The sequence below is a fragment of the Triturus cristatus genome, chromosome 9, assembly GCF_964204655.1.
Source record: "Triturus cristatus chromosome 9, aTriCri1.1, whole genome shotgun sequence".
Taxonomy (NCBI): Eukaryota; Metazoa; Chordata; class Amphibia; order Caudata; family Salamandridae; genus Triturus; species Triturus cristatus.
This window is the reverse complement of record NC_140592.1, coordinates 1048581768-1048605831: the sequence shown is the minus strand read 5'-3', so window position 1 is coordinate 1048605831 and position 24064 is coordinate 1048581768. Positions and strand designations below refer to the sequence as shown.

The 24064-nt window shown below is 48.9% G+C and overlaps 1 protein-coding gene across 3 annotated transcripts in view; it reads left to right on the top strand.

Annotated features, from left to right (window-relative positions):
- The window catches only part of BUB1B (BUB1 mitotic checkpoint serine/threonine kinase B), a 350741-nt gene extending 327100 nt beyond the window's left edge, over window positions 1-23641 (top strand). For all 3 annotated transcript variants that reach the window (XM_085626910.1, XM_085626909.1, XM_085626911.1), the window contains exons 25-27: window positions 2494-2665; window positions 2778-2884; window positions 23023-23641. In XM_085626910.1, the coding sequence (XP_085483036.1) occupies window positions 2494-2665; window positions 2778-2884; window positions 23023-23194 (451 nt within the window). In that variant the 3' untranslated portion in view covers window positions 23195-23641. The remainder of the gene's footprint in view (window positions 1-2493; window positions 2666-2777; window positions 2885-23022) is intronic.
- The last annotated feature ends 423 nt before the right edge of the window (window positions 23642-24064 follow it).

Here is a 24064-nt window from a genome sequence, read left to right as displayed (position 1 = left end):
AAGCGTATGATCCAAGTACAGTCCCAGCCCCGAAATCACTCCAGTTGCACCACCTGGGCTAGCTGTCTGCCCTCCCACAAGGGAGTCTCTTGAATGACTTTGTGATCCCAATCAATCCATCGTAGGGACGTTCTACACATCCGGAACACCCCCTGGGTCTGATCCAGAAGAGCAGTGGGAATGGATACGCCATAAAGAATACCCGTTATGGCTATAAAATCTGCGAAAGCCAATACTTCCAGAAACGTCGGATCCCCATGCACCCAATCATTGAGCACCCAATCATTGATGGTCAGAAGTTGGTAAGCCCATTAATATAGGTGCACGTCGGCCATCCCTAGCCCTGCTTTATACCGTGCGTACACATTCGCCTAGGGCTACCCTTGGGGTTTGCCCGTCCATATAAACTTTCTCCCCATTGCTGCCTGTGAAGTGAACCAGGCTTGTGGGATGTGAAGGGGATAGTTCTGCAGGGCATAAAGGAATTGTGAGAGCACTATCATTTTAAAATTTATATTCTACCTATAAGGTATAGGGGGAGCTTGTCACATTGAGCCATATCTTCTCTGGTCTTTTGCACCAGTGGGCGTAATTTGAGCTCCAGGGTGAGGCACGGCTCCCAGGAGATGTGAACTCCCAGGTACAGAAAGTCAAGTTAGCGTATGGGATTCTTAGGATGCCAGGTCTCATCCTGGCTGTTTCCCTGTATGGGGACCAGAAGGGATTTGTTCCAGTCGGCCGTGAGGCCCAAGGCCGTTCCGAAGGCCTCAAGAATACGGATGCACGAGGAACAGAAAAACAGTGTCTGCGTATAGGGCTATTCGGTTCTCCGTCGCTAAACCCCAGTCAAAGCCCCACACTTGAACATCTCAAAACCAGGGAATGCGGTGCCAACAGTTTTTTGTAAAAGACACACAATTGATGGAAGGAATGCAGAACAAATCAAAACATTCACCTCCAGTCAAGAGATCTGGGTTAAATCCATCATTCTTTTGCTCACCATGCCACCCCAGTTTAGACCTGGCCATATGCAAATCAGTCTTGACCCTGTGCCTCATGGGAACAGTCCAGCCCGAACTGCCAAGCCAGGTCCTCCCTGGACCGGAAATGAGCATCCTAGGACCGGTTTCAGGGGTTTCACTCCCCTTCAGCCAGGAAAGCTAGATTCCAGTGACAGATTTTTGTAGGCTGCAATATTATGGCCGTGTCACAACCTATGAGGATAACATTCTATTCCAACATAAACGTCTATGCCCTTGATGTTGAGAATAGTGTACACAATTTCTGTGTTGGAGTGCCCACCTCTTTTGAGCACATGGCATCTAGTTTGGTCCAGCATGCTGTCAGTTGGCACTGGAGGGAAGTCTCTGAATCTCAGCACTGTTTTACTCTTTGAAGTTGTCTCCACAGTCAAGAGAACACAGGTGAGATTCAGAGAAAAATGAAGTTAGGAAGATATATTTCAGTATCCTCCCATCAGATCTGCTGCCTTAGTGGAGGAAAGGGGCCTTTTCTTAATTTATCATATCCCTGCTCTGATTTGAAGTACATGAACCTAGAGGGACTTCTTTCTGGTTGTGAATGAAAAGCCTAGACCCATTTTGCACTCTGAAATTATGGTTGGAGAGCCAGTGGACGCGATCTAGGTGAGTCGTTCTTGTAGGTTGTCCTTTTAGGTAGTCCTTGGTCTTGATTGAAAAGTTATGCAATGGACTTTTCCATTTCGTGGTTCAATAAGAAACCAGAAAAATTATCTTTAAAGTGCAGATTTGCCCTGCGGTAGACCTTGGAGAACCTTGGCTGAATTCACTTTTGAAATGTTAAATTTAGAAGAGGTGTACCAGGACTCAGTTTCATGAACCATCTGGTAAGGTGAAGTCCTGGGGGTTGTTTATCTCTGCAGGTGCAAGGAGCAGTGGGTACATTGTAGCTAATTTGGCACAGCTGTTTTATATTTAAGCAGTAATATCCAAGGGTGTGGAACTCCTGGGTAATTATTGATTGGGCAAGTGTCAGCTGGCCACACGCTTTGCTTTAACTGACTTGACTCTACGGTTTTAACCTGAGGTGCTTTCTACAAGGATCTAGAACATTCGGTTTAATTGGAATATTCTTGAGACTATTCTCAGAGAATAGAATCTAGAGATGATGGCCATGTTGTGGGGTGCTTCAGGCTGACATTGTACGTTGTCCATTTATAATCCAGTTTTAGGACTAGATTTTCTAATGCACAGAGGAATCTAAAGTTGTCTTGCGCTACAAAATTGTTGCTACAGGAAATTTTCTTTGTGTAGATAGTCATGTTTTCTTCTCTCTAAATCATTTTTATTTTACTTGTACAACTCAAATTGCATATTACCACCCCAGCCTTCCTATAAAGCGACGCCACATTACTGTCCTATAATGCACAGAGTTGACTACAGAAAACCTAGTTTTGGACCACATAATACTACGCACAAAAATCATTGTCTTGCATACTGATTCTTATTTTAGGATTGTGGAGTCCTTCAGTAGCGACGAGCAGGAGAGTGTTTTGAAGCTGGTTGACTTTTCCCACAGCTTGGATTTAAGATTGCATCCACAAGATGTGTCAATCACTGGATTTCCAAGAGCCATGTCCGAGCAAGGGCAGCAGATTCTAAGCCAGAGTGCATCCCCTTATCAGGTAATCTGAGTCCAAAGTGTGTTTAATTCCATTGCGCTGAGAGTTCTGGCCGTAAGAGAAGTTGTACTTTGAAAAATGTTGCTGACTTATTCCCTTTACTTTCTTGTTTTAGGTGGACATGCTTGGCATCGCAGACACACTGCACTTCATGATTTTTCAAAAACCTCTGGAAGTTGAGCGGGAAGGTTCCCTGTGGAAACCTAGCGAAAGGTTTCACAGGTGAGACAGAAAACTGATAGAAAATTGTGTTTTTTTTATTTGTGAACCGGTGTTTGTGGTATTTTTACGTCCTTGTGCTTATATCATGTCTTACATCCAATCAAACTCCATACAGCAGTCTTTTCAACAGATTGAGCTGGAAAAGTGACAGGTGAAAAACCCAAAGTGTTTACTTGTTCATTAATGTTGTCTCCTTCTCTATCTCCGAAACGACTGTCAAACTCTCCAGCAAATATGTTCAAAAGGGGTATTGCTGTCTTGTTCGTATCAATAGTTTGGTCCATATTCACCTTTTCCACTACAGAAACACTTGCCACTTACCGCATGGTTGATGTACCGCTGAACATCAAATCTTCATGTAGCAATTCTGTCTTTGATACAAAGCTCCGGGCAAAATATACATCAAGAATGTTCTTGTGCTCTTGCTGTGTCGGTGCATGCTTGCTGGTCACACGTGAATAGTCGAGGGCAGTAAGTATTGTATAAATAAACCCAAATTATCTGCAGTAGAAAAATCCAGAACAACTTTATCAGGCCTACTCTATATAGTATTATTGTTTCTGATGGATACTTCCAACCACAGATTCCTCACCGTAGAATATCAACATAGGTGCCAGATTGGATCCAGAAAACTTTGCAGCATGGGCCTGTGTACTAGTAGGTGGTGTTGTGTGGCTCCACATTGGTTCCATACCACCCAGGAAATGGCAGAGTGAAGCTGCATATAAGAGGCACCCCTGTGAACATCAGTCCCTTTCAGATGTGGATCCAGAGCTCTCCTCCCAACTTTTGTCCATTTCCAAGTCTGGAACAATGTCTCCAATGGAAGCAGGATTCAAGCTGAGCCGTAACTGCAGGAAGTAGATGGCAGTTGTGGCCCTGCACAAGCTGTGAATTTGGTGCCTGGGCTCCACACACAAGTTGTGTGATGAATGTGCCCTATTGTACCAGAAGGTGATTTGGGAACAGGAGGCAAAGGTGGACATCGCCCAGCACAAGAAGGAGCTTCAAGAGGATGCACACACTTGGGGCCTTCACAGAAAAGTGTTTTTCAGACCAATTCCATGTAGAGACATAGACTAAGGCCATGCACCTTACTGGTAAATGATCAAATGCTTTTTTACCCTGCAGGTTTGAAAGATGGGCTGTATGTGGTTCACTATCACTTTAGCCTTGTGTAAACCAGGTCTCCGTATCTGCATATAAAAGGAATTCCCAGTCTGGAAACAAGTGAGCAGTGTTTAACATTTCATACTGCTAATTATTGAGTATGTTAAGCAAAGAAATGTTGGACACCTATTGTCCACTCCTAGTCTTTTTTAAAGGTTTGATTGATTTAGATCTCAGTCGGAGTGTTTCTATGCACTCCTCTTTTTTTTGTTAACCATGCTACTTACTGTGGCTTACTTGGCCTACAACACTCACTCCCAACCTCAATCAGCGCATATCCAGGACACGGTGTTGGCTTGCTGAGTCTTTTCACTGGACATCGGGCATACATTTACATAGAAGTCATTCTGTACATTCACAAAGCACTACTGTCTGGACATCCAGGTATGCTGAAAAGGGAATTTTTGCCTGCTCGGTCCTGCATGATGTTATGGGTTTGAGCCAATTCACAGACCTACCTCCTAATAGATACAGCTCTGGTATGTGCTCCAAAAGTGAAGAATCTGCAGTTAGAAGTCTCCATCAAAGGAATAAGTTACTTCCCATCAGTAACTCTCTTTCTGGTAGAGTCTAACCACATATTACTTACCGGTCCTCCCATCCTCCCCGTTCTGTGAATTTTACTCTATTCAATAATAAGATCCCAGGTCTAAGGATCTGCAGACTGGTCAAAGCCATTTTGCTCTTGGTCAGCCTCGAAAGGAACTAATGTCGGCGCTTACGAGTTGCACCTTTGTGGACACTGCATGTCATTCTGGGTGTGGAATGATGTCAGGACGGAGGTGCATTGTGCAACTTATAGGTGCACAGAGGTACTGCTCAATAATTTGCAGATCTGATGCCTGGGGAATATTCAGAAGGTGAGGAATCATCTGTCTCAAGCAGCTCTACATAGTTTCTACCAGAAAGAGCATCACTGAAGGTAAGTAACTTGTTCGCTAGGACGAAGATTACATAGGAAATTGATTTTGTGTTTTGATAATAACTTTGGCCCCATTTGACCAATCTTAACAAAGCTTTCCAAAAAAAAGGTTTGTCCACCTCAGCACCTCCCTGGAAAGTTTCAGGGTGATCTATCAAGCAGGGGCTTTCCCTTGGGAACTTTAGACAACAATACATGCAAAACAACTACCAGATATCCACCAAATTTTGCAGAAAGGAAGATCTTTAACCACAAAGTGTTTTTTTGTGTGATTTGGTGTAAATCCATTCAGGTTTTTTTTTTTTGATAAATCAGGATTCAAAATGTATAGCTATCTAGGAACGCGTGAGTCCTGCGAGACCGGAAGATCAAAAGATAAAATCTGATTGACTGTCCTCAACAAAGATTGTTGGCAGCCATTTTAGGACTCGGGCACTCAGTCCTACGGAGGCAAAGTGGAGACACCCTGACCCCATTGGCTTTGTTGGTGGGGGGGAGGGGAGCTGTCCCACAGGGACACCCCTACCCCTGGGCCAAAAAAAGTTTATGGTACGCACAAATAAGTCTTTTGAGAAGGGGGTTGGCCGTCCTTATGAATTATCTTCTAGGGTGAGCCAAGGCCTGTGTGGTTGCCGCATTATTTTCTTTTCTTCATATGGGGAAGGGGGATTTTGTGAGCCCATTCTCTGACCAGGTAATCTGAGAGGGACTTCTAGCTTCAGATTCCTTACCTTTGAATATCCCAGGCGTCCGGCTGGATCTGGAAACTTTTGCTGAGCAATAGCCCTTGCATGCGCCGTCGGGTGCCTCCATTCGGCTCCGTGTGACGTCGTCTGTGTAGTTAGCTTCTGTTATGAGGTCGCAGTACCTATATAGGCGCCAACCAGGCGCACGGACGTCATTACTTTTTGGTTTTTTCCACGCCAGAAGCGCAGAGCCTCGAAGTAACTGAAGTAGTCGTGTGCAAAACTAGGGCCCTGAAAAGGGGAGTAACCCTAGTCCTACAACATTAGTCCGCTATGCGGGGAGGCATGGGTGGGGCTGTAGTGTCTCTACCAGATAATGCGTTACCAAAGGTAAGTAACTTGTTCTTTTGGCCCCGGAGATACCATCCACAAGGGCATGAAAAACTTTTCTTTAAAAAAATGTTTTACATTCTTTGGGAGGGTGGCCTGTATGCCGTCCCCTTCCTAAGCCACTTATAGCCCTAGGTTCCCCATTTACCAGGCCTAAGGCAGCTTTGATTGCTCCCACTTACGGCAGAAGTACAAAGGCTCCTGCCAGCCTGGGAACACTGCATTGCTCCAACCGTATGGCTGGAAATTAAAGCTGCTCCTGCAGTGGGAGACGGTTAAGTGTTGTTGGCTCATGTCTGCACCTGGGTTAGGGAGCCAGCGTGGCTGCTGTGGCCCTCTCCCCACAGCATGCAATGTGATACATGTTGTGGGTGAAACCAGGGCAAAAAAATACAAAAGTATGGCTGGCTCCAGTTGTAACCCAGGATAGGTGCTGGCTGGAGAACCAGCAGGTCCGCTGGGGTATTGGGCCTCCTCCTGTAGCACCCAATATTGCACATATTTGCTGGCTGCCTCGGGTGATACTGAGGCACCCAGATTATTATTTTTTTAAACAATAACCTTGTAAGTAGCAGGGTAGCCACTCATTTCCATAATCACTGCTGAGCAGCGCTCCTTTATGCCCTGCAATGGCTTTTTCATACCTAACTTTAGTTCCTCCTGCTACCCCCAAGAAGGGGCAGGGGCACCACCAACCATTGGTTGGGAGCGCGGCAGTCCCTTCTAGCAACATTTAAGAAAAGTGTAGTAAGTCTCCTAGTTCATTTAATAGATGACCCCAGGAGAGCATAATATCATTTACAAAGCACTCCAAGCACTTTTTGGTTGGTCTTATGGTTGCATTATGCAGCCTGAAATCTATTAAATACTCACGTTTATGGTTTTGATTAAAACTTTTTAAATAAAATGTTTGAGTGGCAATAACAATTAACGAAAATTATAATGTATGTAATAATAATGAATGCATTGGATTGGGATTATTGATTAGATTCGTTTTTAATGGTAAAATATGACTGATTTATTATTGTGGTAACCTTTTGACAAAACCAATAGGTCTGTTTATATATGTTAATGTAGTGACCAACCTGAGAAAGCCAATAGGCATGTCTTTACTGATCGGAACCTTTGACAAAGCTAGTTGGTCGATCTTATTTAAAATGAGACCACTTTGATGGCCAGGCCATGTGCCACCAGCTGTGCCGGGCATGAGTTTGCCTAGTTAGGTATGGTAATTAAAGCCTAGAAAGTCACTGAGCTAGGTGACAATGGCAGTTAAAGCGTAACATTTTAAGTAACAAGTGACATTTCAAATATTGGAACACTGTACCCCTTTTAATTAAATTGAGACCATTAATTTTCCCGGAGAGAGCAAAAAACAGGTCTGTACCTCCCGTCATGGTGGGGGAGCTCTCAAGAGACAGGCTAGGGAGTCTGGCAGGGCATGCAGCGCATAGCAGAAAGGAAAAACATAACAGAAAAAAACAATTATAACCCTGAAACAACCCAAAAGCAAGGAACTAGGTGGGAAAATCCAACCAAGGCAGATCTCCAACAAAGAATATAGTGGTGCTGGATGAAGAACTGTCAGGAAATGCTGGGTTTGGTTAAATGGCAGCCGGGAAGTGACCCCCAACCCCCCGGGGGGGTCACATGTTGAAGTTGGGGACTTGTCACAGGGGCTCCAAGAAGGGAGAGGACTCACTTCTGACAGCAAAGGTTTGCCCCACCCCCTGGCCCTTTAAATTAAATGTTACTAGTGGGCCTGAAGCACTCATTCTACCACCCAAAAAATAGCCCTTTAAAATCAGTCTCAAGCCTGCCACTGCAGCCTGTAGTGAAGTTGAAACTGGCATTTCGACTTGGTAAAATAAACCTTTTGCCTGGCCTTAACCATCCTTTTAAAAACATATGTCACTCCTAAGGTAGGCCGTAAAAACCCTTAGAGCAGGGTGCATTGTAGTTAAAATGTAGGACATGTTCTCCATGTCCTGATAGTGGAAAAAAACAAAAACCTAAACTTTTTTTTTTTTTTTTTAATGTTTACTACTGTAAGGCCTATCTCTGCTACTGGATTACATTGGGTTACCTTACTACAATCATTGCTAACATTTGATTGGAAGCAGACAGGGATGTCAAGTTAGTACTTAAATTAATTATAATTTAAAATCTTAATGGTATAGTTGAATTTAACTCACAATTCTGAAAACGCCACTTTTAGAAAGTCACAATATCCCTACCCTAAACAATTGGTGACTGCTGTCATTGTCCTTGGTCACATAACTGTGAATGGCTGTGCTGTTTGGCTCCGTGTATTTCTCCCAGACAGTGAGACAAACGGAGACTAGGTGTTGACCGGAGGGCTATCCTATCAAGATGACTGGGAATGGGGGGAGGAGCCTAGCGCGCAACCAAGATGGCCGCGTAGGTGCGAGGCTCCCGAGGACCTCCGCGACCTCCTGAATTAATCCTGGCGATATCCTGTCCTTGTTGAGGGGACTGTGTCGGGGAACCCGAGCTGAGGCGCCGCCCGTTTTTTGGGCTCGAATCGGACCCCGAACACCGGTGGGAGCATCGATCGAAGGTTGCGGCCTTCTCCTCGCCGGCCCCCCGGATTGGAGTAGTGGGGCGATCCGGGGACAAAGTGAATAACAGCGGCGAGCGGGGCTGGGCGGCTCGCGTACCCCGCACTTTCACTTTCGCGCCCTCCTTGCTTCCAGCGGGGTCGGGCTGCGGAGCGGGGTGCGGTGGTGTGGCCTTGTCCAGGTGCCCGGCTGACCCGCCGGCGGTGGGTTGACCCGCGGCCCGGTGGTCGCCCCCGCCCCCCCCCTGACACCCGTGATTTGGTGTGGCGGCCCGTTTGGAGATCTTGGCACGACGGTGGAAGAGCCAGCATGTCCACCAAACAAGATGGCGACCGGGCGAAGATGAAGACAACTCGCCGTGGCACGGCGCACCAGGCCAATAGTATGGATCGCTACACGCTCCAGAAGGGTTCTCCGGAGACATCGCGGACATCCCCGGTGGGCCCGACGGAGGCACCTGCCCATCCGGCAGATCTGACCCTCCGGGACGTCATGGGCGCCATCGCGGAGATGAAGGCCTCAGTGGACCAGCGTTTTGATACCTTGGCGCAAAAAATTGACTCGGTCCTGGTGGATGTGGGCCTTGTGAGGGCAGACCTGTCAAAAACAAACGACCGAGTCGACTCCCTGGCCCACACCACTACGAGCCTCACGACGGACGTGGTGGCCCTCCAGAGGGAGGTGCGCCGGCTTGGCCAGGTGAGCGCCCTGATGGACCGGCGACTAGAGGATTCCGAGGGTCGGGCCCGGAGGAATAATGTCCGTATTATTGGTGTGCCGGAGGGCCGAGAGGCGGAGGCGGCGGATCTCTTCGTGGAAGAATTGATCCTGACCCATCTCCAGCCCCGGGGGCTGAGTAAGCTTTTTGCGGTGGAGCGTGCCCACCGGGTCCCCGGGGGCCGCCCTAAGACCGGTGCCCCGCCGCGGCCTCTTATTGCCCGGATTTTTAATTTTCGGGACAGAGATGCCATCCTCCAGACCTCCAGGCAACAGGGACCGGTCAGGCTGGACAACATGGACGTACACTTCTACCCAGACTTTACTCCGGCGGTCCAGAAGCAGCGACAGAGCTTTCTTGGTATTAAACGTCGCCTAAGGGACCTAAACCTCAAGTACTCAATGCTCTTTCCGGCTAAGCTGAGGGTGGAGGTGGATGGCCGTACGCACTTCTTCGACCGGCCCGAGGCGGCTGGGGACTGGTTAGACACTTTGCCTGGGGATCGGGGCGGGGGGGGCGCGGCTGGCGAGGAGGGCCCGCCGGATCAGAATTGAGGGGTGACTGTATAGGCCTTGCTCTGGATGTTGTTCCTTTACCATATTTTGCTTTCGTATGTTCCCCTCCCATGGAGGTCGGGTGGGGTCTGCTGGGGGCTTCCCTCCTCCTCTGGGGGACTAGTTAGTATTTAGCTATGGGGCGACAGGCACACTGCACTTTGGGGGGGCTGTCTGGGCTCATGCAGGGGTGCAGGGAGGGGGGAGTTCTGTTGGGACCGGGGGGTGGGGGGGGTGTGTTGTTTGTTAGCACCGCAAGGCAAACCCGCAACTGTTTTGTCGTTTTTAAGATGCTCGGTGGGGGACGACCGATTGTTTTGACGTATGATGGGGGGTAGGGATTTGACTGTGTTGTCATGGAATGTTAACGGCCTGGGGGATAGGATTAAGCGTGGTGTGGTCCTGCAGTACTTAAAACGTATTTCACCAGATGTTGTCTTCCTGCAGGAGACGCACCTTATAGGTAACACCTTTCATGCAATGAATCGGCGGGGATACCGTTTGGCGGCCCACTCCGGCTTCACTTCGGGCTCGCGGGGGGTGGGTATTATGGTCAAGAACTCGCTCCCGTTGGAGATTGACGAGGTGCGCCATGATGAGAGGGGACGCTACACTGTTCTGGTGGGACGAATGGAGGGTAGAGTGTTTATCTTTATATCAGTGTACGTCCCGCCTGGGTTACAAGCCACTACATTTGCAGACCTGGGGCGCCTCCTTCTGGACCTTCCGAGTGGCCTGTTGGTGGTTGGAGGGGACTTTAATGCGGTTGCCTCCGGGTCTATGGATCGCCACCCCCCTAGGGACCTCCCCCGGGCACAGGCATGGCTGCCCGGCCTTTTAGACACGCTGGGCCTGGTGGACTGCTGGCGCTTAAAGCATCCTGGATTGCTACAGTACACCTTCCACTCGGGGGCCCATGGTAGCCTCTCGCGGCTTGATTACATCCTTGTCCCGGCGGCCCATGCAGGGAGGGTGGGGGAGGTGCGCCATTTGGCACGGGGTATCTCAGACCACTCCCCATTGTTGTTGCATTTCGATGTCTTCCCGAGGGGGGATGGCAGGGTGGCCCCGATTAATGCATGGTATTTGCGCGACCCCACCATTCGTGCCGACTTGATCAAATCCTTACAGCGCTATTTTGATGAGAATGTGGGGTCGGTTCCGTCTGCCATCTCCCTGTGGGAGGCTTTCAAGGTGGTTCTTAGAGGGGAGGCCCTCTCCGTTATTTCCAATGCCCGGCGGCGCGAGCGGGAGGAGGTGACCCGGGTTGAGGCCGAAATTGCAGAACTGGAGGGTGACCTGGGGAGCGGGGTAACAGACGCCAAGTTGCATGTGTTGCATTTAAAGCAGGCGGCCTATCGGGCCCTCGTCACGGAGGCGGCCAGGGGCCTCAGTAGAGAGCAGCAGGGGCGATTGTATGATGTGGGTGACAAGGCTGGCAAACTGATTGCGTGGTTGGATAAGAGGGAGAGAGCGAGCCGCGTGGTGCCTTTGATTGAGAGCGTGGATGGAGTGTGTGTCACCGAGCCGGAGGCCATTGTCTCCTGCTTCGCGGACTATTTCCGCGAAGTTTACTCCCCGGTTTCTCCCTGCTCGGAGGAAGATTCCCATGCCTTGCTTCGGGACATCGCACTGCCCTCCCTTACGGTGGAGGACAGGGATTCGCTGGATGCCCCGCCCACCTCGGACGAAATTGCCTCGGCTATTCGCTCGGTTGCATCCGGCAAGGCCATGGGCCCCAATGGTATTCCCATTGAGCTATACAAGCTACGCCCGGATGTGCTGGCGCCCCACCTGCGCGCGATGTTCCTTGCGGCCCACTCGCAGGGCTCCCTCCCGCCGGACCAGCGTCTGGCTACAATTGTGGTGATCCATAAGGAGGGGAAGCCCCGTGAGCGGGTCACATCCTATAGGCCGATTTCGCTTTTGAACGCGGAGCCCAAAATCCTCGCCAAGGTGTTGGCCAACCGGTTGGTTGGCGTGGTGGGCGATTTGGTCCACCAAGACCAATCGGGCTTTATACCACACCGCAACACGGCGCTTAATCTGCGGCGCTTACATGGGGTGCTCGCGCGTGTTCCATTTGTGCGGGAGCCGGCCATCTTGGCGTCCTTGGACGCCACCATGGCGTTTGATACGCTCGAATGGCCATATATCTGGGCGATGCTGGCGAAGTTTGGGTTCGGCCCGGGTTTCGTCAGCTGGGTCAAATTGCTATATTCGGGCCCGTTGGCGCAGGTGGTGGTGAATGGGCGAGTATCGGCCCCATTCGCGCTGGGGCGGGGCACGCGACAGGGTTGTCCCCTGTCGCCTCTCCTGTTCGCCCTGGCCATGGAGCCCCTGGCGGAGTGGCTGCGGTGGCACCCTTCTATCCGTGGTCTCCGCTGGACCCCCGAGCATGAGGACCGCGTGTCCCTCTATGCTGACGATATCCTTTAGTATCTCGCCTCCCCGCGCAAATCACTGATCGTCCTGGTTGATGTTTTGCGCTCCTTCGGTCGCAACTCAGGCCTGGTCATCAACTGGGCGAAATCCTGTGTCTATGTGCTTTCCGGGGAGGCTCCGGTCCTGCCACGGGACTGTCCGATCCAGATTGCCTCCCAGGGTTTCCGGTACCTGGGTATCTATATCACTCTTGACCCGGAGGCCCGCTATGAGCGGAACTTGCTGCCCCCCCCTCCAGCGTTTGAGGGAGGACGTGGTGCGCTGGCGGCGTTTGCCGCTCTCGCCGCTCTCGCCGCTCGGCCGAGCGGCCTTATTTAAAATGATGTCCCTGCCGCGCTTCCTCTACGCCCTCCAGAATACCATGGACTTGGTCCCGGCACGCTACTTTCGCGAGGTGGAGGGCCTCCAGCGGCGCCTGTTCTGGGACGGGAGGCCGCGTATTGCTCTGGCTAAATTGACGCTCCCGTGGTACGATGGAGGGGTCGCCCTCCCGGACATCAAACGGTATTACTGGGCCTCCCAACTAGCTGCAATTAATCATGGCCTTTACGGGCCCGCCTTGAACCCGGCATTTGAGATGGACAGGATGCTTCTGCCCGGTGGCGATTATAATCGAGCGCTCTACTCTGGCGCTCCCGACTCCCGTTTGACGGGACCGACGCGTGTCATGGTGCGTGTCTGGCACGCGGCTAATGCAGCTATGGGGTGGAAGGACCGTTTGACCCGAGCGTCTCCGCTGTATGCATCTGAGAGGTTGGGCTCCCTGTGGATGTCGAAGGGCTTCGAGAAGTGGGACACGATCGGAATCAGCACGGTGGGAGATCTCTGGACGAGGGGGGGATTCAAAACTTTTGAGACGCTGCAGGCGGAGTTTCAGCTGCAGGGCAGTGAGTACTTTCGGTACCTACAGGTCCGCCATGCGCTGGGCTCCGTCTTCCCGGATGTCGCATCCATTCCGGAGTCTTCCCCCCTGGAGGACAGAGTGCTAGATGGCCATGTCCCGGACAGCACGATCTCCCTCATATACAAAAAATTGATCAACGATAGATCGTGCCTGCTGACTAGTCTCCGCGCGGCTTGGGTTGCCGACGGGCTGGAGCTGGACGACGAGGATTGGATTTCTGCGGTGGCCTCTCCGAAAGAGGTGGCCATCCCGGCTCGCCTTCGTTTCGTCCAGCTCAAGATCCTTCACCGGGTCTACGTGACGGGGCCAAGGCTTCTACGTATGGGTTTTGCCGGTGATGGAATGTGTAAGCGTGGCTGTGGTGCGTTGGCGACTTTCATGCATATACTGTGGGAGTGCCCGAAGGTGGAGCGATTCTGGCGTGGTGTGCATGAGGTTCTACGAGTGGTTACGCGTGTCGCGCTGCTGCCTGAAGCGAGGAGATGCTTGCTGAATGTCTGGGAACCTAATGACTATTCGGTCCCCCAGACGCGGTGGGTGACTCTGGGATACATGATAGCTAAGCGTGATATTGCTCAATTGTGGGGATCCCAGAGGCCCCCTGCGGTGTCGGCCTGGAAAGAGCATATGGATTGGTGTATGTTTCGTGAAAAGGTGGTGTATGTGGCGAGGGGTAAGCCTGGGGCGTGGATGAAACTCTGGGGCCCCTGGAACGCCTACCGCGGGGGTATTTGTGAGCCGCCACTGCTACCGGCTGCCTCGCCTGCTCCGTCTCCCTAGATGGCCCCCCTCCCTCGGCCGCGGGCGCGCGGTCCCCCAGTCCCTGATCTACTCCCGTCCCCCTCTTCAGAGTTTTGCTGCTGTTTGGATCCCCCACTTATGGAGCACGTGTTGTCACTTTGGATCGCGGGTTGCCTTGCGGTTGTGGTTTGTTGATGTTGTGTTGTTTTAAGAAAATGGAACCGTATTGTGGGCATGGAGCTATGTGGCCTGCACCATTGATTACCCCTGTTTTCCTACTGTGCACCGCTGAGAGACTTTTTGCTGTATGTATGTAATATGCTTCTGATGCTCTAGCGGCCGGCCGTGTGGTTGTAGGCCCATACCTGTAACTTTTATAAACTGTAATAAACGGTTTCAAAAAAAAAAAAAAAAAAAATGACGACTGGGAATGGAGCTGTTCCCTATCCCACTTTCACTTAAAAAGGCTGCCTCCAGCACACACACTGGAACCGGACGGTTAGACCCGTCGGCCTTAGGGTGGTCCTCCTCAAAACACTGCATGTGATATAGATAAGTCACCCCTACAGCAGGACTTACAGCCCTAAGGCAGGGTGCACTATACCCATGTGTGGGCATATCTGCGAGAGTAGGTGTGTCCCTGTGATATGCAAGTTCAGTCTTAGATACCACAAGTGCACAGGGAAGCGATTCAGAGTACATAGACTGGTTACTCAGCCACATGAGGTCTTCACTGTACCCCAAGGTGTTTGGTACCATACACCACCACTTGATAACCCCACACTGATGCCAGTTCTGAATTTATTGATAAGTTTGCCCAGCGGCCAACTTAGAGGTGCCCCCTGAAAACCTACCAATCCCTAGTGTTTATTGACTGGTCTTGACCAGCCAGCCACCCTAGACAAGTTTCTGAACTCCTGAGGGTTGATTTCGGAGGTCAGGAACAAAGTCTACTCTGGACGGAGGTGTCCACACCTCCAAGCAGGAACCGCATTCTAGTGCGGGAAGCTTCAAAGGCCCTGCTGCCTTTTATGTGACCCAGGTCTCTACAGATAGTGGAGATACCCACCCCCCTGTCCTGACCCTGCTTTTTGGAGGCAAGACAGGCGAGAAAATTAGTAAGATTAGGAAGTGTGCCCACATCAAGCCAGCACCACGCCTAAGGTGGACTAGCTGATGTGGACCCCACTTTTCAGATTCCTCCATCTTGTTTTGGACGGCATTATTATTCTAGGATCAGGGTTATGCCCACAGGAAGTGGTCATAGTGTGTAGATGCCCTAAAGGTAAGCAGCCCATTGGCTACTCCCTGTGCTCCCCTTAACGCCCCTAAATTGACTATTTAAGTGGCACCCCTGAACCCAAGAACTCTAATTTCACCTATCAAGAGAAGGAAGAAGAAGAGTCATTGCCTGGCGAGAACAGCAGAAGAGCGGAGAACTTTTGGCGCAAAACCCTGCCTGCTCACAACTCTCTTGCCAATCTCGGCAGAGTGACTCATCCTGAAAGCTAGAGAATGACCAAAGCCGTAGGTAGCCTGCCAGCACTTTGAAAATCGCCTAGTCTCCCTTGGACTAGAGGAGCTACTCCCCTGCAGTCCGCAGGCACTGACCAGCAGAGTCCTCTCCACTGCCTTCCAGCTCCCTGGCTCAAGCCCCACCGACCCTGCAGATGACCAGGAGAAGGTCCTCATGCTCTGGAAGGTCAAATCGGACACTCCCACCCAAATGTGAACACACCAGGACCAACCAGAGCCATGCAGCTCCAACACCCAGGGTACTGGACGCCCTACACCATGACCGAGCAGCCATCGCGGGGCATCAGCATCACTGAGACCCACTTTGTGAGTTGCCAAGCTGTCCTGATTTTGCCCCTGCCAGCTGTTTGAGTCAAACCGCAAGGAGCGTCTTTACGCACCAGCCCAGCCGCCCTAACCACTGTCCACCCGAAGTCTTCCAGCTCAGGTACCAAAGAACCTGCTGTGCCCCCTTGCTCTAAGACCCCTTGCGACCTAAGCCCCCGTTTGGGAGCTCTCTGACTTCTCCCCAAGTCCTCCTGTTCAGACTATTTCCAGGTGGCTCCCCTTCACAGTAGCACACTCAACTACAACCTCACCAGGATCCTGCTCCCGGTAACACCCAGGCAGTCCGCCCAAGAACTGCTGGTAGTACTTTGGACTTTGGCCCACTACAACTCCTAACCCTGAAGATGAACCCCCTGAAACCGGCTGGAACTATCTTTATGCATCACTGACTTTTCCTCCCATAGGATTGCATTATGCGTAAAAGAGCACAGGTTTGAACGTTTTACTGACCTGTGAGAATTTATAACAAAAACAGTACTTACCTTTGAACAAAATTAGTGGTTTTGAACCATATATAAAAAGAAGTGTTATTTTTATAATTTGGTTCCGGATTTATTCTTTGAGTGTGTCTCATTTATTGCCGCTGTGAGTACAACAAATGCTTAGCACTACTCTCTGATTAGCTGAACTGGTCACCCACACTACCACAAAAAAGAGAATTAGTATTATCTGCTTTAGCCTCTGTAAGCCAATTGGGGACCCACTGGACTCTACACACAGAGTACTTATTTTTAGTGCCCATATAGAGAGCCAACTTTGAACAAGTGGGTAGTTGTAAGCATTTGTTGCACACACAGTCAATAAATGATACACACACTCGAGATAAACACAAGACATATTTAGAAAAAAGAACAGGTATATTCTTATAATTTTTAACATCAAGAACTTTGTAATTGTGCAAGTATTTTTCGAGTTATCAATTTTTACAGTTAAGCCAAAATTTCACACTGTAATGCTTTCTTACGTAGAAAGAAACATATACTGCATACAGGTACTTGCAATCGTGCACCAGGGATCCCCTTTAGGACCTAAGGTACTAGTGGGGTCAATGTCCCAAGAACCACCAGCAGTTTGGTTTTACCTGACCTGGAGTGTCCGGGTGCAGAGGTGCAGGATGGGTTGTTAGCCTTACGCGCTACACCACTGGCAAAGCAGGGGGGCCACCTAGAAACAGGCTGCAGAGGGGTACTTGGGGGACAAGTCAGAAAGCTCCCACTGGGGGCCTAGTTTGTTGCGGTCTTGGGAGCAGGGGGGCACGGTCATTGTTTGTGGACCTGGCCAGTGAGCTCGGGTGCAGAGGGATTTGCGGGCTGGTCCCGTGCATCGAAGTCGCTTGAGGCTCTTGATTAGACCTGCGGAGGGGGGAAGAAAACAGACAGCAGGGCCACTCTCGGGGTCAGCCTCATCGGTTCCATCATACCTCATCAGGCAGGTCGGTCAATGTTTGCAGTGGTGGTGTCTGGACTAGACCCACAACTAGCCTGGTTTGCGGCAAATGCTCTGGTGACCCTGGTATTGTTGCTGTGCGGCTCCTGGAGGTCCTGGCAACTCAAGCCTCGGTGGGGAGATAGATCTGACCTCCTGGAGCACGGTGACCTTTTCCTGGTTGGCTGCTGCATCTGTGGACACGGTGGTGAGCAGATTGGTGTACCGAACGTTACGGTGAGTGGCTGCAGGGAAGTGGCTCCTCCACTTCAAAGGAACTGCTTACTGGTTATTGAAGTGCTGGGCCATCCTTCCAAGCTTGGAGCGGATGCACAGCTTCTGGGCGAGTCCGGTCTTTGTTGTTGTCGAGGTGTCTTGCTGTGCTAACCTGCTACACTCCTGCCTGTGTGAGAAGGACTGAACCTGCAACCGTTACCAAGGACCCCCAGAGTAACTCCAAGGGTTAGTCTCTTTTAAACAGCACTTGTACTTTGCAACTGTGACTCCTACCCTGCCAAGTGGTGCCACTACAGTACTGGACTTTGGAAGTGGGCCTGAAAGTGCTGTGTCAGCCCATCTGTTGAACCAGCAGAACCCACACATCTCCTCTGCTGCGCGGTGCAGCCCCAAACAAAACTGAAGCTTCCCCTCTGCTGCAGGATTCTCCTAGCACAAGGACTTCGCATTACCCTCGCAGCCTCATCGGAACCGCTGCTGTGCATCACATCCCTGACGCAGGCCCTCGCAACGCAAGCCCCCTCTGACGGCAGCCTTGACGACGATGTAGGACTCGGCATCCCAAGCCCCGCTGCTGCTCCGGAACCAGCCGATTCACAACTCCTCCTCGACGGATGACTTTGCTTCACAGCCCCCTTGTTGATGGCTCCTTGATGTCACAGGAGCTCGCATCACAGTTCCCCAGAACTGATGCTGCACCTCGGTTGTGCAACGCGTCCTTGCTGCGGGACCTCGCAAAGCTACCCAACCAGGATTCAAGGCACTCTTGTTCAGCGGGCTTAACTGGGTTTCTGTAGCTGGCCCACACTCCATCTCTTTGCTCTGAACTTGAGTTTGTCACGGTCCGGCAAGACCAAATAACCATAGTTGACGCCTTGTGCTTTTTAACACTATTCTCACTTCAAACTTTAACATTGCATATCTCTGGTTATACTGAATGGATTTTTTTCATTTTGGTCTTGTTTTATTTATTAAAACTTACTCTATTTTGTTAGTCTGGTGTGGGATTATTCTTGTGTTGTGTTTCCACTTTAGTACTGTTTGAAGTGATGCATAAATACTTTACACATCGCCTCTAAGTTAAGCCTGCCTGTTCTGTGCCAAGCTACTGAAGGGTTGAACACAGGTTAATTTGGGCTTTGCTTGTGACTTCAGCCTGACAAGGATTGTGGTTTCTGCTTGAGTAGGGTTTCAAACCCCCCTAATATCTCCCCACCACCCCATCTCTTACAGTGGTACTATCCTTTTGTCACCCCAGACCTTTTGGAGGCTTGATAGGGAAAGGGAAGAAAGTTCAAAAGCCAGGTGTAGGGTTAGGCGAGGATGTTCTCACACTTCAAATGCTGGCACCAGGTATAAATATTGGATCCTAAGAATACCTCTTCCGTACACTCCTGGACCTATGGACTACAGAAAGGCTGCCTTGTTCCCCAGAGGGCTTTCTAGTTGCTTGAGGTTTGCCCTGCTCTGAGAAAGAAGACTGGACCTACTACCTTCATCCCAGACTAACCTGAGTGACTCCACGGATCAGTTGGCTGACATCCTGTTCTGAGTTAGTGACACACCAAGCATCAGAGGTCTCCCTGCAACTGCCCAACTGACCTATTGCACTGGACCTGGCTGGCATCTGCTAGAGTTAGTTCCTGATCGCCAGGAGAATCCTCATCAGTTCTTGGACCATTGGTTGGCATCAGTTGAGCTTTTCCGGTGAAGAAGTGAGAAATTCCGATGTTTTGGGGCTCTTTACATTATCGAAGAGGTCTGTTTGCACTGAGACAATGCTGCCCATGATGCTTGCCAGCGCAAAGTTCCAGTAAACCAGACACTTTACACTGAAATGGCCGGCAGCTTGAGATCTGCACTTTTTGCTTCAGTAATGACTGCCTGAGGTCACCACCATAGTGAAGCTCCAGCAATGGCTGTCCGCGATGCCTAACCAGATCGTCACAGAACAACGATGACCAAATGCAAAACTCCACCTGCTCCTTGTGTTCCTCCTCCACTAGCAACTGAAAGACTTTGAGATGGTATCTTTTTCAGTGGGACTAACCTAGTCCTTGTATCTGGCCTGCGCACACATTGCAATACACCTGAAACCCCCCACCACCACCATCCCCGTCTAGCTCAACCAGATGACTGTGAGTGGCTCTAACTGCACTGCTCCTTTCTCAGGAGACCTGGCAGGAAGAAAGGTGAGATGAGAGATGGAGCCTGAAGGAAGGCAAGAGTTGAACCTTTTTCTAATATCTGAAGGACCACTGGTTCAAACTGATGGCATTCCAGGCCAGCAGAAAGAAGGATACTCTCCCTCCAACATGTTCTGTGGGGGTCTGGGGAAGAGAACTAAGACTGTTTTTATAGGGGAGTAGGAGAGGAGCCTTTCCCTTGGCTCTGCCCCTGAACTTGCGGACAGTGGATTTTCAAGTTATGACTGCAGATGGTAGGCTGGTCACTTCTGAAAGAACACCTAGCCCCCTCACCCCCACAACGGAGAATCCTCAAAAGCACCACAACTGTTGATAATCTCTCTGCAGTTGAGAGATCTGACAGTTGCATTGCTGGCACTATCACTGTCAAATGGTAGATCGCTGGAGAATCCGGATGTGCGGAGCCAGCATAGCTGCACATTGAGATTTAAGTGCCTATTACTCTAGCCACTGATTCCGTGGCCCAAAGCCCTAACTTAATGTTGTCTGGGGCCATTCTGTCAATCCCTTATATCCATCTGAAGCTAGACTAAGGAGTAAGGAGTCCTGTTGGAAACTCTGTCTTGATATCTTGAAGTATCAATACCACAGCTGATAATCCTGGAACGTCATATGGATTTGCTTCCGAGTCATCCTCTTGAGCATAAAATTTCAGAGGATCCGAGTCCAAACCAACCAAACAGGTCATGGATCACTGCCTGTATTCCTCCTCTTCAATGAACCTTAAAGCCTCCCATCTAGACCTCTTAAGCAGAGGTGCCTCCATAGATAGAAGAGGTGAAGCCAACTGCTCTAGCTGAGACTCAAGCGGAGGTGGCGGCAGCATCAGTGACTTTGGTGATTGTGCCAGCCACAGCGTTCAGCCTGAACTGAGTAATTGTGTGGGTGAAGGCTGACCCCATCTGAGCACCATTGCAGTGAAAAAACCAAATGATGCTTCAAGTCCCAAGGGTACTCCAGATGAGTTTGAGGTTCTAGCAAAGATGCCAAACATCACATTGAGGAAGGATATGGGGTCTGTACCCAGTGTTGGAAACTCCGGGAAGGAAGGCAGTAGCACCAGACAAGCTGGGATTCGATGTCGCCAATGTGGTCTGCTCGAGAACCTGGTCCAGCTGTATAACCGGTTTGGAGCAGGCAGTAGTGGCTTCCGAAGGCTCCACTTTGGCTAACTCTGGCTTCAAGGATGAGGATCCTGTTGGAGTCCTGGGGTTTCTAGGCAACTTATCTCGTCCATTCCATACGTCTTGTGTTTCCTCTTTGCTCCATAAGAGTGAAAGGATCAAGATCTGGTCCTTGACCAACGACTTCACTTGTCGTCAAGGGTGCGAGCCATTAAGAATTTAGCTTCTTGTTTCTTGATTGCCTTAGGGTGCAAACTGTGGCAGGAGCCACAGGAGACTGAATCGTGTTCGGAGCCTAAGCACCCCAAGCAGATGGTGTATGGTTGGGGGCATTCGTGATGGACATCTGCCTGAATGGTAAGGGGGAGACAGCACTGCACCAAAGAGAATACGAGGAAAACTGGCAACTCTGAGAGCAAGCTCAGGATCTGCGTGGAAAGAAAAAGGGAACTGGCGTTCTTGTGCCGAGTTAGGCTCTATGGCTTTGCTGACATCATCTGATGCCACGTCCGGCATCAATACAAAGCCAACTGCCCGTACTGATGATGTAAGAGTTTTGAAGTTTCTGGATCCTATCAGACAACTGGGATTATTCTACACACGAGGAACCTACAGTTTTAAATATCCATCTGAGATGTAGATGTTTGTGTATATTTTTTCATTATTTATTACACATTTAATTTAATGAGTGAGACCACAGATATTAAGAAGGTGAGGAATCTCCAGCTACAGATAGTATCCATCAGAAGGGCTATTACCGAAGGCAACATCTTCTTTAATTAGTTTGTTTAAAATGATTTCAAATTTATATTTTACATCCAAATATGTTCATTTTCTGTAAAGGAAAAAAAAATAGACTAATAATTTCCCTTATACTTTCCGTATATTTTACAAGTTGGTGAAAATCTCCACCTGTGTGTGCAGAGTATGTAGTAACTTTACAGTCGTAAATACTGTTGTGGCTCCATCCCCTGATTTGAAGGGGCGGAAGGCATGCAAATCTACACTCCGAAATGATACTAGTAAAATAGTGTTGTTTCATCCAGGTAGTAAATTTACACGTGAGGAAATATACAAATGTCTATTTACCTTTGTGACCAGGCCCCTAGATATCAAGCATTTTCTTTGAGATTTTCATTGAATTGTGTTTTATTTCCAGTATCATGATCCGATGTCTAATTGATTAATTCCAAGAATTTCCTCTACTTGTTCGATGTAACCTAGGTTTTGTAGGTGTAATCATCGGAATTCACACTATAGTTGGTTCTAAGAAATGGGGGCTTTTGCTTGTGAGGCTGAAACTCATAATTGTAAACTGATTCAAACGAATCTGCTGTCCCAAGGTTCAGCCTGTGTGCTGAGCAAAGGTGACGATTATTTTAGAACAAAGCACTCATCCATTCATTCATGTAATTCCAATAATCACTCTAAATCATTTGTTACCCTTGCCAACCTTATTTCTCATCTAATCCTTCAAGGGCAGAAAAACCTGGGCAATGGTGATTTTTTTTTTAAAGTATTGGAAAATTGCTAACCGACTCCAAACATCTGCATAGCCAGATGGTTTCCACATGTAAAGCATCTCTCAACAAAGGCTTTCCAGGGGATTGTGCTAGACATCTTGGCTTTTTTGTTGTTCAAATCCATGTTGCGGAGATGGCCTATCCTCTCCTCCTAGTTGAAAGTCCACAAAACAATTTATCATAGTTTCGGACATGTATTTTTTTATCAAGCATTATCATATGGTTTGGCTCGCCTTTATTCATAAATCTTTGGCTTTAAATCTTTTCTGTATGCTATGATCCTTCTACCAATATTCATGGTGCACTCTATCAAGGTTCGTTCAGTTTGCAAATATTTAACCCGTCAGAGAACGCTACATACCTAGAAACCTAATTTTCGAATGGATAGTTCAACCTCCCCTGCAGTGGCCCCTTTTCTCATTTTTAGATAATTTGCATGAAATAACTTTTTCCCTGAAACCTCCAGACGGAACTATGACCTATTTTCTGGTGGTGCCAAAGACCCACATTAACGATATAATCTGATATTCTCTGGTTGGAGAGGTTTCCTCGGCCCCATCCGATGGGAGGCTATGTATCATGTGCAGAGTTCAAGTGTAATCTTGAAACATCATTAACTTGGCCTTTTTTGTGTTTTTTCCCCACAGTGATTGGAATAATGAATTGTGGACCAAGATATTTACAAAGATACTCAATTGTGAAGGTGAATCCACTGTGTCTTTGCTGCAAGAGCTTAAGGGAGAAATCAGCCAATTGTTGGACAGTGAGTTTCAGGACCCCCTCTCCCAGTCCTTATTTGATTTGCAACTGGTGATTTGATTTGTTCAGAAGCACGTCATTACCCAGAGACGCCATCTTGCCTCTTACGTTTCACGCACTACACGTAATAATCTATCCAATCTCTGAAGAAAAGCTGCCTGAATGTCGATTCAAGAACCTGCTGAACGCCGAATGTAAAGCTCTGAATCAACCAGGTTCTGCTAACTGCTTTGACTTGTTTGACCCTTTTCAAGCACTCGTAAACCGATCATTTCATTTCAGTTTCTTTTACCTTTAACACTGAACTGTTGCACAACTACTTTTTAACGCCTCTGCTATCCACGGTGATCCTGGACCTTAAAAACGAGAATTTATTAAATATTTGCACAGAATTGGTTCAAGGTGCTCCCTGTGTGAGAGCACACCAGTATTTATGAAAAAAAGTTTTTATATATAGTTGTATGTTCTAATTAAATGTTTTACATAATAAAACGTATTTCCCTGCAATGATGTATGGACTGCAATTCTTTATGGACCATGGTAAGAGTGCTGTTGTTGTTTCAGGTTTACCCTTTCGTTGCTAGACTGAAAATGAGTTGTAAAAAAGTGCATTTGTGGCAACATTTTCATTTGTAACTTTTCGACACAGTAGCCTATTTACAAAAGCAATATACCATTACATCTGCTAGACCCCTCTGGTTGCAGAGATATATAGGGTTTGTAGGTTTTTCAAGAACTCATTATACACAGAGCCAATAACAGAGCTGCACCTTGCAATGGTTTTTTATTGTGTAGCCGGTATAAAGCAAGTCATATGGTCAAATATAAGCAGTGACCAATAGGTATCTAGGAAATCTATGTATTCCCGAAATGGGCACCAGAAGTTGAGTTTAGAAGCAGTGGTTACTTGCACATCTCTGACTTTGTAGG